At 37.5% G+C, this 13,896-nt stretch overlaps 1 protein-coding gene across 1 annotated transcript in view; it reads left to right on the top strand.

Annotated features, from left to right (window-relative positions):
* LOC107043658 (protein vein) overlaps positions 1–12,637 on the top strand; it is a 16,222-nt gene extending 3,585 nt beyond the window's left edge. The window contains exons 2-5 of the mRNA XM_015265238.1: positions 7,484–7,646; positions 9,146–9,288; positions 10,302–10,410; positions 12,128–12,637. Coding sequence (XP_015120724.1) covers positions 7,484–7,646; positions 9,146–9,288; positions 10,302–10,410; positions 12,128–12,254 — 542 coding nt within the window. The 3' untranslated portion in view covers positions 12,255–12,637. The remainder of the gene's footprint in view (positions 1–7,483; positions 7,647–9,145; positions 9,289–10,301; positions 10,411–12,127) is intronic.
* Positions 12,638–13,896: the final 1,259 nt, after the last annotated feature.

The raw sequence follows: 13,896 nt of genomic DNA, 5'->3' as shown, positions 1-13,896 counted from the left end.
GGGGGGGGGGGGGGGGATTTTTGGGATTGGAGGGGAGATTCTGTTTAGGGGATTTTTGGGGCTTTAGGGGCAAGTGAGCCGGCGATTTTGGTGGCTGAACGCTGACGATAAATACATGGGAGAACTGAAGCTTGTCAACGATTATTCAAAGAACGGAACAGAAACAGAATTCGGAACAGTTTATTTATACTGAACTGATCAATGAATAGGTTCAACCATTGATTATTTGATTATCCAGTTAATCGTCCATTAACATTAACCATTTTCAACTTCATGATCTATCGGGGAGTTATTGTAATCACCCCGAAAATTAATCATTAGTTTTTTTACTAGTTCTCCATGTTTCAAGGCGTTTAAAATTTTTGAGGACATCTGAAAATGCTTATGTGTGGGGGTGCGACAATTTCTTCCGAATGAACCGTACGATCAAGATGACGCAATCAGAAGTTCTTCATGTAATTTAGATCTAATTATATTTTGAAATGAATGGCTCCAGTAGTTTCTCCAAAATTTCCCGGAGAAAAATTTGAAAATTGCTGAGACAAGGATTTTTCATAAATAAATTATGGGATTCAGATTATCAATGTCAGAATATCACTGGGGTGAATTGGTCGAGTGATTTTTCCTAAATTTCCTGGAGAAAAGTTTGGAATTGCTAAGACAAGGATTTTTCATGAATAAATTATGTAACTGGGATTAACGATATCAGAATATCACTGGAATGAATTGCTCAAGTGGTTTTCCCACGATCAAGTATTAGAATTGGTAAGTTCTTACACTGATTGAATTATTGGATAATTTTGGAGATTTATTGACGATTCATTGAATAATTGAATAATATGCAGCGATAATTATCCATTACTGAAATGATTAAAAAATTCCTCACGTCAATTACCTAAGAAAATTAATTTCTTTTCGATCACAAATCGATTCAAGCATCGAACGTTGTCAATTGTGTTGATATGATTGACAATTGACCGGAATATTGGATTGAAAATCTCTCCATAAAAATTATTCATTGACTAAATAACTGTTTGTTTCGGAATTATACTTAATTGCAATCGGAAGTAATCAGAAATTTCCAGAATCAATTAATTCCGCTTTAAATAATTGATAAAAAATCAAACAGAATTAACAGTTGATACATTAATCGATTAATTTTTCATTCTGATTAACAATTGACTTATTAATTGGTAATCGTTGGTGGGTGATTGATATCAATTGTCGATTAGTAAAATAATTGGCGATTCTTGGTCCACATTATTCATTGCTTAATCAATTGAAAAATCATCCCCTCGAATTTCGGATTATCCAAGTAATCGAATAATATTAATTGGAATTTATAATTCAGGATGAGGCGAACTGCACTCGAACAATTAGGTAATCAACTCTCTGAATATCGAATTGAAAGGGGGAATCCTCATTACTAATGGAGCTGATACGGTATTCTCGAAGTAACTAAACTGCGAGATATCGATCATTTTTTCTCGACTTATGAAAATAATCGAAGTCTATGCACGTCATATCCGGTCTAACCTCCAAGGCGCTTGGCGCGCCTCCTTGTGCTAGTCCTTATTACTAAAGGAGCTGATGCGGTATTCTCGAAATAACTAAACTGCGAGATATCGATCATTTTTTCTCGATTTATGAAAATAATCGAAGCCTATGCACGTTATATCCGGTCTAATCTCCAAGGCGCTTGGCGCGCCTCCTTATGCTAGTCCTTATTACTAAAGGAGCTGATGCGGTATTCTCGAAATAATCAAACTGCGAGATATCGATCATTTTTTCTCGATTTATGAAAATAATCGATGTCTATGCACGTCATATCCGGTCTAACCTCCAGGCTGGTCCTATTCTAAGAAGAACATACACTTAAAGTCGATAACTATCGATATCTCGCAAGTCTGCCACGCTTATTCCTCATTGGTTCCAGTCGTCTGAGGCGGCAAATTTAATTCATGATTAATTTAATTTTGAAATTTTCAATTATGATTGTTACAATTGCAGCGCGCGGTAGCGCGCGTTCGGTCTCGTCACATAAACCCACAATATTTTACTCGTTATGATAAGATTGATCTATTCCAAGACGAATTCAGCAAATCTATCCATCACTTAAAAAATGCATTCGTCAGAAACTCTGAAGGACATTTTTTTTCTTCTCCACTTTGGTGAAATATGTCATTGACTACCCAATTGTTGTCCCCATTCAATGATAACGAAATCGTATTTTTATTTCGCATTGAGGTCTTAGTTATCCGTGCATCATATGGCATACTGATGAGGCTACTGTGCCTCTCTAGCATGAAAAACCCCACATCTGGATGTCCATGCGATTCTTGGAATAGATTGTCTCTAGTATTCGCGTTGCCACAATTGACACTAAATTGTTCGAACACTGGAATTTGATTTTTAGGTGATGTCGGGTTAATTGTGTGAGAGGTGGGGAGTCGGAGGTAGGGCAGACGAGGAAGAAACAAATTGGTGAAAATTATCTTTGAATTAGGTCATTGGGTTGCGCTCTGGAATTTTTACTAAAATTTTATTTATTGATTTATTTTCAATTAAATTTTTTTTTTTTCAATTAAATATTGAATAGGCCATTTTTCATGGGAAATATGTCGATTTTAAATTGTTCAAGACATTAAAAAGATATATTTAAAAAATCGAAAATCTACTTTTTGCGAAATAATTGCGAAATTGTTTTTTGGAAAAAAATTGAAAAATGAAATTGAAAAAATTTGAAAAATGTCCGTCTTTAAAGAATTTCCATTATTTAGTTGGAAGGAAAAAATGTTAAAAAAATTATTTTTCATAAATTTTTTTTTTCTGTTATTCTGATGATGAAAAATTTAAATTAAACAAGTACGTAGATTTTCCCATAAAAAATTGGAAAAAAAATTCTTTGAGAGTATTTTTTTCAAAATTGTAAAAAAATGGTTGACAAATTCAAACAATTTCTATTATTTATTTATATGAATCTAAAATTTAAGAAAATAAAAATTTAGTCCACAAATTTAATGTTTAAATATCTCAAAAATAAAAAAATTACTAGACGTTCTGTCCAAAAAATTTAGAAAGAAAGAAAAATCTACTTTCTATGAAATAATTAATAGCAAATAATTGATAAAAAATTACCTCTTTTTTTCGAAATTGTAAAAAAATTGTCCATATTCAAACAATTTCCATTATGAATTTATAAAAAAGTATTCAATCGACAAATTTACTGTTTAAACATCTAAAAATTAATAAAATTAACATTATTCCCAAAAAAAAACCGAAAAAAACTCCACTTCCTGTAAAATAATCAATAACAAAAAATAAAAAAACCTAGACAATTATTTGTAATCGGAAAAAAATTCGTCTAAATTAAAAAATAGCTTGTGGACCCCCAGAGTCTTTGGAATCATCATCGCCTCCTCACTCCAATGATCCACCACTTGAGTGCCCATTCCCCCACTCCGCGCAGTCTATTTTCGCCCCCATTCTCCCCGATTTTTTTTCCTCTCCCCCCTCCCAACTCTCGGAAGATGGATTCGTCGCCAAGGCATGATGAAATAGCCACGCGTTATGCTCGTTAAATCACGGAAAATAAATGAGGAATAAATGACCCGGTTAATGACATCTCCATTGACTCCAAAGCGACCCATTTTTTAAAAATCCAATTCCCCGAGGTCAATTTGCCATAATGATTCATTCATTTCTCAATTCGCATTTGGATCAATTTCACGGGGGTCAAGAGATCGTATTTCTCACTTCTCTCGAGGGTTCAAAAGTGCCTGAACTCTGTCTCTTTTTTGTTTTGACTCTGGCTCTCTCTCTCATCCGGTGTTTGATTACCCACGGACGCTCGACTCGTATCATTCGGAGTCATTTTTTTTTCTCCCGGTTATTATTGGTGTAACATCTCTTGAGGTTCGACGAATGGTTCCAACCCCCGGCTCTTCGCTTGTTTGTTTTACTTATTTTTTCTCGTTCTCTTGGGGTGACGCTGGCGGAGGCGAGTGTGTAAACTATCGGGGGATTATAAATGGCCGCGATATTCGGGGGGGGGGGNGGGGGGGGGGGGGGGGGGGGCAAGTGGTGGCGGGCGATGTATGGTCAGACGTCGGCGGCCGCACGCGTGTAACTGCTGGCAAATGCGGTTTTTTGGTGGTGCTAAATAGAATTTTTTTCGGTTGGACAAAGTGAGAGCGTTAATTCAGTTGCGAAGCGGTAAAACGATTCAACTCGACTTGACGCTTCGCTGAGTTTTCGAGGGATATCTCCGAATCTAAGCGAAATAGCGAAATTTTTATTATAACCATTTTTGTAGCTCTCAATTCAATCTTTAAAAAAGATTTTACCAAAAAATTTGCTATCTCCCTTAACTTCTGAGATATTCATTAAAAACTGACCAATAGTCTAAATCGATTGATCACAAATTCAGCCAGAATCCATTGACGTACTTTCATTCCAAATTTATTTCAGATTTCAATCTTTGAATTCGAGCTGTGTTCACACTACCTTAAGCTTCTTAAAACGTTCTTCGTTTTTTCATAGTGTTCCATTTTGCCCCAGTCTCGCCTATTAATCAATACATCGGATGTAATAGAAAGTAATAACTTTCTCTGTCTTGATTTTTTTCTCATAAATAAATTAATAGGGGAATCAGAAGGGTCGAACTTCGTAAAGTAGTATGAACAAACTCCAGTTGAGTCGTTGAGTGATCGAGAAAAATAGTTATAGCTGTAAATCTCCTCAAATAGAACATCCGAAATAAGTTGGATCTCTGTCAAGTTCAATGAGAAAAAGGTCATATCGACTGGTTTGAGAAATTATTTTTGTTTTAATTCCCACAAGCAGAAGCCGTTCCGTTTGCAAAGTTCACTGGAACCGTTGCTTTATTGGGATTCACCGGAATCGGAGAATGACTCCGAGTTCATTCGGATTTTGACTCCAAGTTGAATTGATGATCCTGTGACCCTCCAAATTGAGAATTTCGTCTAAATCTAATCCGTGATCCTGCATAATCGTCTGTGCTTTTCATCTACGATATCTTCTGACCCAACGATGCGATTTGGATGAGTCACATCTCATTTCGAAGATTATGAAAAAATCTTGAGAATGAAAGAAAAATCGTTCATTTTCACTCTGCCAATCTCCAGTTATTGACAGCTGAATATGACGGGCTTTTTAAAGCATTTAAATTTTTTTTTTGTTTTCTCTAAATGAAATAATTGTTTTGAATTTATTTAGAATGAATGAATTATTCGTTTCTAGACTATAAGTGAGTATGTAAACAAGGAAATAACACGAGATTAGAGATTGAAATAGTGAGTAAGAGAGGCTTGTGTAGTTGTGAAACAAAGAATACTTTTGTAACATCAAGGAAACAAATTGAATTGAATTGAATTATTCATTTCTCATGATTATTGTTCGTCATTTTTCAATATTTTTATGGAAATTAATGCATGAATTTGTAAATTCCCCGCAAAAATAGGGAAAAGAACAGAAAAATTCCGAATAAAATTTTTAATTCACTTCAAATATGTTTTGTTTTTCACTTAAAAAATTGGAAAACAAATTCTCTATTTTTTTTTAATATAAAAAAATCCCGGATTTCCCATCAATGTCATAATCCCAGGCATTACAAAGTTTTTTGAACCTCCTCTCCTAAACTCCGCATATTTGATTTTCATCAGTCACTCGAGACTCCCCAGAATGCAAATTTCTTTTCCCTGAAAACATTCGGTGATTACATCGTTGCGGTATTTTCGTGAAAAGCATGCGATATGTGGAACATAATAAAGTGATGGATAACAAATCCAGCATCGCTCTTATTCTCAGAAATCTGTGGGCAACTCGTTGTTCCATTAAATTCCCAGAAAATGACGAAATGCAATTTTAAGAAGGAAAATTCTAAAATTCTCGGTAATCGTGAGTTGTCGGAAGGAAAACAGGTCACTAGCACAGTTCTACCTCTTGTATTTTAACACGATTATTCCACCCAAATAGCCCTATTACCCCAACAACTGTTCGAAAAATAAGAACGACCCGTTTTGTCCCAGTACTTCTCAAAATATTGAAAACAATTTTTTTTAATTTTAATTTTTCTTCCATTTTTATTACATTTTTTGTCAATATTTTGATGACTGAGGAAATAAAAATGACCCGTTTTGCCCCAACGCTTTTCAAAATTTGAAAAAAAAAAAAAAAATTCTTAAAATTTTGATTTTGATTTTATTCTATTTTTTGTGTTATTTTCAATTTTTTTTTTTATTTTTTTCTTAATTTTTTTTTTTCATTTTTATGACATATTTTTCATTTCAATATTTTGATGACTTGAGGAAATAGAAATAACCCGTTTTGCCCCAGTACTTCTTAAAGTATAACAAAAAATTTGTTCAATTTTTTTTCCAAAATTTTTTAATTAGTTTTTTTCATTTTTTACGTTTTTATTATATAAATAAACAAAAGAGAATTAATTCAAAAAACAAATGGGGCAAAACGGGTCAAGACTTGAAAAAAAAATTGATAAAAACAAATTTTTATAATTATTGATTAAATGTTGAGAATTCGACGAATTCTCTCTAATTACCCCGAATCCCCGTGAAATTGAATCATCACCCATCACTCCACCTCAATCACCCTCAATTGAATTCGATTAATGAATCGAATTAGTCTCGTGCGTCCAATGTTGAATGGTGCGCCATGATCGAGGATGGGTGAGAAGTCTCTCCTCGCGTCTGCCCCGACGATTCCCGATGCTAATTATAGTACCTAAGCCCAACACCATGGGCTCCTGCGTGTAATCTACGAGTAACACTAAAATAGAATCCACTGGGATGCGTTTGGTCGGCTGTGGACCGTCTCACCGCGGCACCGAAAACGCGCGAGAGTCGTGACACTTGGACGTTTGATTTACAAAAAAAAATTGAGAAAAAAATTGAAGAAAAAAAAATCGGAAAACAGTAGAAATAAAGAAAAAATTATTCATAATTTTTTTGTCTGACGCACCGCATCCTCTGATTTCTTACATGTTTCGTATCAAACCTCTGTTTTCTTACATTCCGACGGCACGACTTCCAATCGAACGACCAATAGAAAAGGCCAGGACGTTCGCGCATGCGCATTACTACTGCGCATGCGCCGTTGCTGTAATTCCTCCCGCGCGTGGCGCCTATACATGCGCAGGAGCGGTAATTCCACCTGCGCGTGGCGCCTGCACATGCGCAGTTGCTGTAATTCCTCCTGCGCATGTCCGTTATTACGAGGACGTTACACCCTGCCGTCTTATTGCGGCAAGGGATGAGAATATAAAAAAGTAGAGGTGATATTATAAACAACCGGGAAAATATAAGAAATGAGAGGTTCTGCTGTATTAAAATTAGAGGTGCCCTATAACCTTGACAATATTTTTATGTTTTTTTTTGTTTCATTTATAAAATAAACTAGATGAAAATGTTGAGATGCAATAAAAAAATTTCAAATGGTGTTTCAGTACGAGAAGTGACATTGTCGGAGCTCAGGGACTCTGTGGCGAGGACCCGTGAGAGGGTTAAACTCGTGTGTAGAACGAGGGGTTCACCACCTCCGCGCGTGCACTGGCTCAAGGACGGTGTGCCACTTAATCCACGTAGGGGACTCAAAATTCAACATAAACGGTGAGATAAACCATTGTATTGTTTTCTGTTCGCCTAGGACTAATTATCCGCGAATTAATGAAGTTAATAGTGAATTAATTGTTTTCATGAATAGCGAAATGGACAAATATAGACCTTTTACGAGAGGGTTGGGTAAAGTCGAACGCGGGGCAAAGTGGAACGGTAGTGAATTTCGTTGCTTGACCGTCAAATAGTCTTCAAGGTCAGGCGGGAGGGCCGAACGAACTGCTCGGGAAGTTCAAACTTGTGAAGGGTCAAATGGAGGACAGGGGGAGGGGTAAAAAGGGTCAAACGGGAGAGACGAGCGAAGTGATCACTCCATTCGTCTCTCTCGTTAGACCGTTAAAACCATTTGACCTTTCTGATTACTCACCTCGTCTCTCCCGTTTAACCCTTAAGAATATTTGACCCTTCACCTCATTTTTTTTAAGTAATAGATCGAAAAAAAGTATGAGTTTGGTTCCACATTCGTCCTGTTCAATCGTTGCTTTATCGTGCATTCGCTTTCAGAATGTTTTAATGTGAGAGTGACGCAAAGTGGAACGGTAGCGAATTTCGTTGTTCAAGGGTCAAACACCCGTGAAGGTCAAATGGGAGAGACAGGCGGAGGGGTGGAGAAGGTCAAACGGGAGAGATGAGCGAAGTGATCACTCCACTTGTCTCTCCCATTAGACCCTCAAGAACTTTTGACCCTTGCGATTAATTTGCTCGTCTCTCCCGCTTAACCCTTAAGAATATTTGACCCTCCACCTTCAACATTTTTTAAAGTAATAGAGATAAAAAAAAATCTGAATTTTGTTCTACTTGTCCTTCGCTACCGTTCCTTCATCGAGCGTCTGCTTTCAGAATGTTTCATGAGTTCGGGGGAATGTAAACAAGTGGTTGCTCAAGATATTACGGGAGAGTGGGGCAAAGTGGAACGGTAGCAAAATTCGGTGTTTAAGGGTCAAGCAGTCGCGAAGGTCAAATGGAAGAGATAGGCGAAGGGATCAAGAGGATCAAACGGGAGAGACGCGCGGAGTTACTCCAATCGTCTCTCCCATTTGACCCTTAAACAACGAAATTCGCGATCGGTCCACTTTGCCCCATTCTCCCCGAAAAAAAAAACTGTCAGTGCTCCATTCTGCCTCGTGTTATAAAACGTTTAATTCACAAATCCTTCGCTCTCCATTTTTCCCCCCTAAAAAAACTGACAAAGAGTGCGGACGACTCAGGACCGACGTTAGTTTCTAATTTAGTTCTTTGGGAAAAATCGACACTCCGTCTAGACTAGCACTCATTCTCTCTCAAGCTTCCCCTCGCGCCTATTCTATTTATACATATATTCCACCTCGTTCATACAACTCGGCCGGCTTTTCGTTTCCCTTTCATCTCGTTACGTCTCCTCTTGATGATGCCTCCTTAAACCCCACTTGTGTCTTATCACCCTAATAAGAAGTTAAAAAGAGCCTGCCAAAGTCATTCATGAAATATATTTTTTTTATTATGCAATTTTTCAGACGAAGATCGAAACTCGTCATCATTTCCGCACGACCTGAGGACAGTGGTCGGTATGAGTGCATTGCACAGAGTAGTTCCGGTTATCGGGCCTCTTTAGCTGCCCAACTTCTAGTCGTGCACGATTCTAAGATTCCAGATACAAGTAAGTTTGAAAAAAAAATTTTTTTTCCACCATCATGGGATAAAGTGGAGCGGTAGTAAAAAATGATTCACTTTTCTTTTCTTGAGGGTCAAACGGGAGAGACGAGTGCAGTGATTTGACTCTCCTGACCCCTTTCTCTCCCATCCGACCCTTAACGTTTTTTGTTATTTTTATATTAAAAAAATGACGAATGGTCAAACGTCCCTGAAGGTCAAACGTTTTTCGAGGGTCAAATGGGAGAGACTCTACCGTTTGATCATCTTGATCCTTTTGCATATCTCTTTAACTCGACCCTTGAACGGGAGAGTAAGATTGAAGGTTAAATATTTGGCAGGGTCAAACGGGAGGGTTGAGGAGTAATCAGAAGGGTGAAATGGGAGAGACGAGGGGAGTAATTAATCCACTTGTCTCCCTCGTCTGACCCTCTTGACCCCTCCTTTTGTCGCTCCCACTTGACCCTAACAACCTTTCTCTACCATCTTTATATTATTTATAAAATGACAATGGGTCAAACGGGAGAGGCAAGTTGAGGGTCAACCATTCTTGAAGGTCAAACGGGAGGAATCAGTTTGAGGGTCAAACGGAAGAGCCGACTAGAGTGATCACTCCACCCGTCTCTCCCATTTGACCCTTAAGACCGTTTGATCCTCCTAACCCCTCCGCCTCTCTCACCCCCTTAACCCTTACAACCTTTCTCTACCATCTTTATATTGTGTACAAAATAAAAAAGGGTCAAGCATACTTGAAGGTCAAGTGGGAGAGACAAGTTGAAGGTGAATCGTTCGTAAAGGTCAAACGGGAGAACCAAGTTGAGGGTCAAATGGAAGCGACCATTACAGAGATCAATCCGCTCGTCTCTCCCATTCGACCCTTAAGAGAGTGATCTCCCATTTGACCCTTCTGACCCCTCCACCCATCTCTCCCATTGGACCCTTAAAAAAATCACTACCGTTCCATTTTGCCCCACCCCCATAAACCAATTCCAGTTCTAACAAATCAATTAATTCCTCCAGCAACATCAGCATGGCCTCGCCAGGAGCAACCGTGCCCCATAGCCGGTGACTTCTGCATGAACGGCGGCACCTGCCTCTTCTTCGAAACGGTTGGCGAGCCGGCGTGCAGGTAAGCCAAATGACTAAATAAAACCGCCGAGAAATGCGAAAAAAATAAAAATACCCCAAAAAAAAACGACCAAGAAGCCCCACTGTCTAGTCAAAACAGTCAGAAAAAAAAATGAGAAAAAAAATGAACCGAGAGGAGGAACCGAAAAAAAAAGAAACGAACTGAAGAAACAAAAAAAATGTAGTGGCACATGCTCTGAAAGTAGGGATTTAACGCAAGTGCCGAGACGTCTAAATTTTCGCGACACATCTGCCAGAGAGTAAAACGCCCAGTGGGGCGAACTATATAGCATCAGTGCGTAAGGTCCAATACCCACTATAAGAGAGAAGAGGACTCTCATTTCGTTGGGACTTATAAATAGATACGACCAAATTATTTTCCAGAGAAGCGTCTCGAGTTCCGTGGCGAGACTTCTTTCGGGGGCTTCGTATGTACATTCATGGGGGGAAAAATAGGGGTTAAGAACCTTGAAGAGATTATTCTTCCATTATTTTTGAGAATTCGATGACGTTCACTGTATTTTTCCCTGTATTTTTTTAAGGAAAATGAGATTTTTTTGGGAGGCGATTTTTTTTGCTTTCCGTATATCTTTTTGTCGGTGAGAATGGGGCGGGAGGAAGAATTTAGAATAAATTCAGATTTTTTTTCATTTCTATTGAAGGTCGAATGGGAGAGTCAGGTGGACGGCGAATGTTCTTGAGGGTCAAAGGAGAGAGACAAGTTCAAAAGGGCTAAACGTCCTTAAGGGTCAGATGGGAAAAGCTGTCCCTTGGACCCTCTTGACCCTTTCGCCTGACTCCTATCTGACCCTTAAACGAGAATCACAGGTTGAGGGTCAAACGGGAGAGACAAGGAGAGTAATCGGAAGGGTCAAACGTCCTTGGGGGTCAGAAGGGGGAACATTCTCCCCTTTGACCCTTTTGACCGTTTCACCTGTCTTTTTAATTTGACCCTTAAAGGGGATACAGGTTGCGTGTTAAACGTTCTTAAGGGTCAAATGGGAGAGACGAGGAGAATAATTAGAAAGGTCAAACGTCCGTGAGGGTCAGAGAGGAAAAACTCTTCCACTTGAGCCTCTTGACCGCTTCACCAATCTCTTCCATTTAACCCTTAAACGGGAGGGACAAGTTGAGGGTCAAACGTTCTTAAGGGTCCAACGGGAAAGACGAGAAGGGTAATTAGAAAGGCCAAACGGCCGTGCGGGTCACAGTGAGAAAACTCTTCCATTTGACCCTCTGGACCATTTTACCTGTCTCTTCCATTTGACCCTTAAACGGGAGACAAGTTGAGGGTCAAACGGGAGAGACGAGGAGAGTAATTAGAAAGGGTAAACGTCCTTAAGGGTGAGAGCGAGAAAACTCTTCCATTTGACCCTCTTAAAAAAAGATGCTCACAAATTTTCCCAAAAACTCTATCTATAAGTGAAATGGACAACCACTTCCAACACCAGTTTTTCTCAAATATCTCAAAATCTACGCAAAATATCGACATACACCTAAGAACCTTTTTTTAAGCTGTTGAAATTCCCCGCAAAAAAGGTTCTCACAAAAATTCCCCTATCTCCCCTAGATTTCAAGATATTTGCCAGGAACTAAACTCATCTCAATTAAAATCGACTCATCTTCTATTTTAATTCCTCAAAGCCTCACTGATTCCTCTCCTAAAATTCAGTCGGGATTTGACAACAACGCATCATGTGTTAAATTTTGTATTGCAGATGTACAGAGGGCTTTACGGGTCTACGATGCGAGACCAAGGACGTGATAAGTACCGGAAGTGTGTACAATCGTCATAGAGCGCCATTCTCATGCAAGTTGGGCCTATCAACATCGTACTACTGCTAACGAATGTGTCATGGAACCCAAATATCGGTATAATTTACTTCACTTTGGCGTTCCCAATTTATTTCTTTCAAATTTCAAAAATATCTTGTAGATTATTTTCAATCTGAGAGAGATATTTATAATTAGATAATTCACCGTAACTTCTGTAACACGAGTTAATACAATTTTTTTATTGATACCGAGAGATAGTCGTCGTTCCGCACATCCGATCCATTGTTGTAATGTTTTTTTTAATCGTGGACTATTGTTCACTGAATAATTATTTTATGTATTTTACGAATTACTATCGGGAATGGAGTGGTGAATCGAGTTTGGATTCCAGTTTTTTTTCAATATCTCGGTAACGAGGGGGTCCAGCAGAAAATGTCTCTCGACCTTTTTTGTAGCTGACAAAATTTCCAACAAAAATTGTCTTAACATATTTTAGGTTAGACCCCCTCGTTACCGAGATATTTTCATGTTTATAAAAAACAAAAAAGTGATAAAAAAGAAGTAACAAAAAAAATCAAATTCGTCTTCAGTTTTTTGGAAATATCTCGGAATCTATGAGCGATAGACAGATTATGATCTGGCCCTTTTTTGTAGCTGAAGAAATTTCCTACAAAAAATTTCTTCACGAAAAATTTACCATCTCCCTCAAATCAAGAGATATTTTGCAAAAACCAAACTGAAACAAAATCGTTTCACCACTTGACTCCTGAATTGCCATTACAGACTGCCTCACCTCTTGCCTTAAATATCCCCTTTCAAAAGAGAAAAAAAAATCCCCAAATTAATCACCTCCCCATATATTTTTACTCTTCATAATGAATATTTCTCCAGAAATATAAAATACCAAAGAAGTGTCTTCCAATGAAACACTGCCGACTGCAAGAAAATACGTGTTTAAGGTGGATTGGACGAATATAAAAACCGCAAATGAATAAATAAATCGATGAAAAATGAATCAAAATAGCCCACATGACGACGATTTTTCACAATTGAAAAGAGATGAAGAAAAAAAATGAGAGAAATTATTTTTAAACGCCGGATTTCGTCAGTCTCGAGATTCTATTTATAATTTATAGTATTTCTAAGTTGTTATTACTTATCATCGTACGTTATATTTAATTATCCACATGTAAATACATGTATACAAACTTAACGGTTAAATTTACACGAGATATTGAGTAACTAGGTTTTTACTACTTTAAGTGACGATGAAAAATTGTTTTTTTTTTCTTTTTCGTTCGTTGAATCATCAGTTTTCCTTGAATACTCAGACAATACACGAGAGAATATTTAATTTATTTATTAATTAACGATGATTGGAGTCTCTGAGAGGAAATTGAATCAATTTATTGAGATTATTTGAGATATTTTTTGGATAATTACCATGTAAACCTTGAAATTATTGTTTTTCCTGCGATTTTTGGATGAAAGGAAGCTTTAATGGCGATAAAAATTACCGAAAAAATTCAATGTCCAACTATAAATGTCTAGTAGCTGGTAAGATAAGATGAGAATGTATTGAAACAAATTTACAGCTTATAATGATGAACATATTTCTTTAATTCTGCCGTTTGTAAAAAAAATAATTTAATTAAATTTGTTTCACACCAGTAACTGAGCGTTTTAATCATTCAATTGGCGAATTTTTACA

The sequence above is a fragment of the Diachasma alloeum genome, unplaced genomic scaffold (assembly GCF_001412515.2).
Source record: "Diachasma alloeum isolate Michigan unplaced genomic scaffold, Dall2.0 Dall_scaffold_00608, whole genome shotgun sequence".
Taxonomy (NCBI): domain Eukaryota; kingdom Metazoa; phylum Arthropoda; class Insecta; order Hymenoptera; family Braconidae; genus Diachasma; species Diachasma alloeum.
The sequence above is the reverse complement of the archived record's forward strand: the minus strand, read 5'-3'. Positions and strand labels throughout refer to the sequence as shown.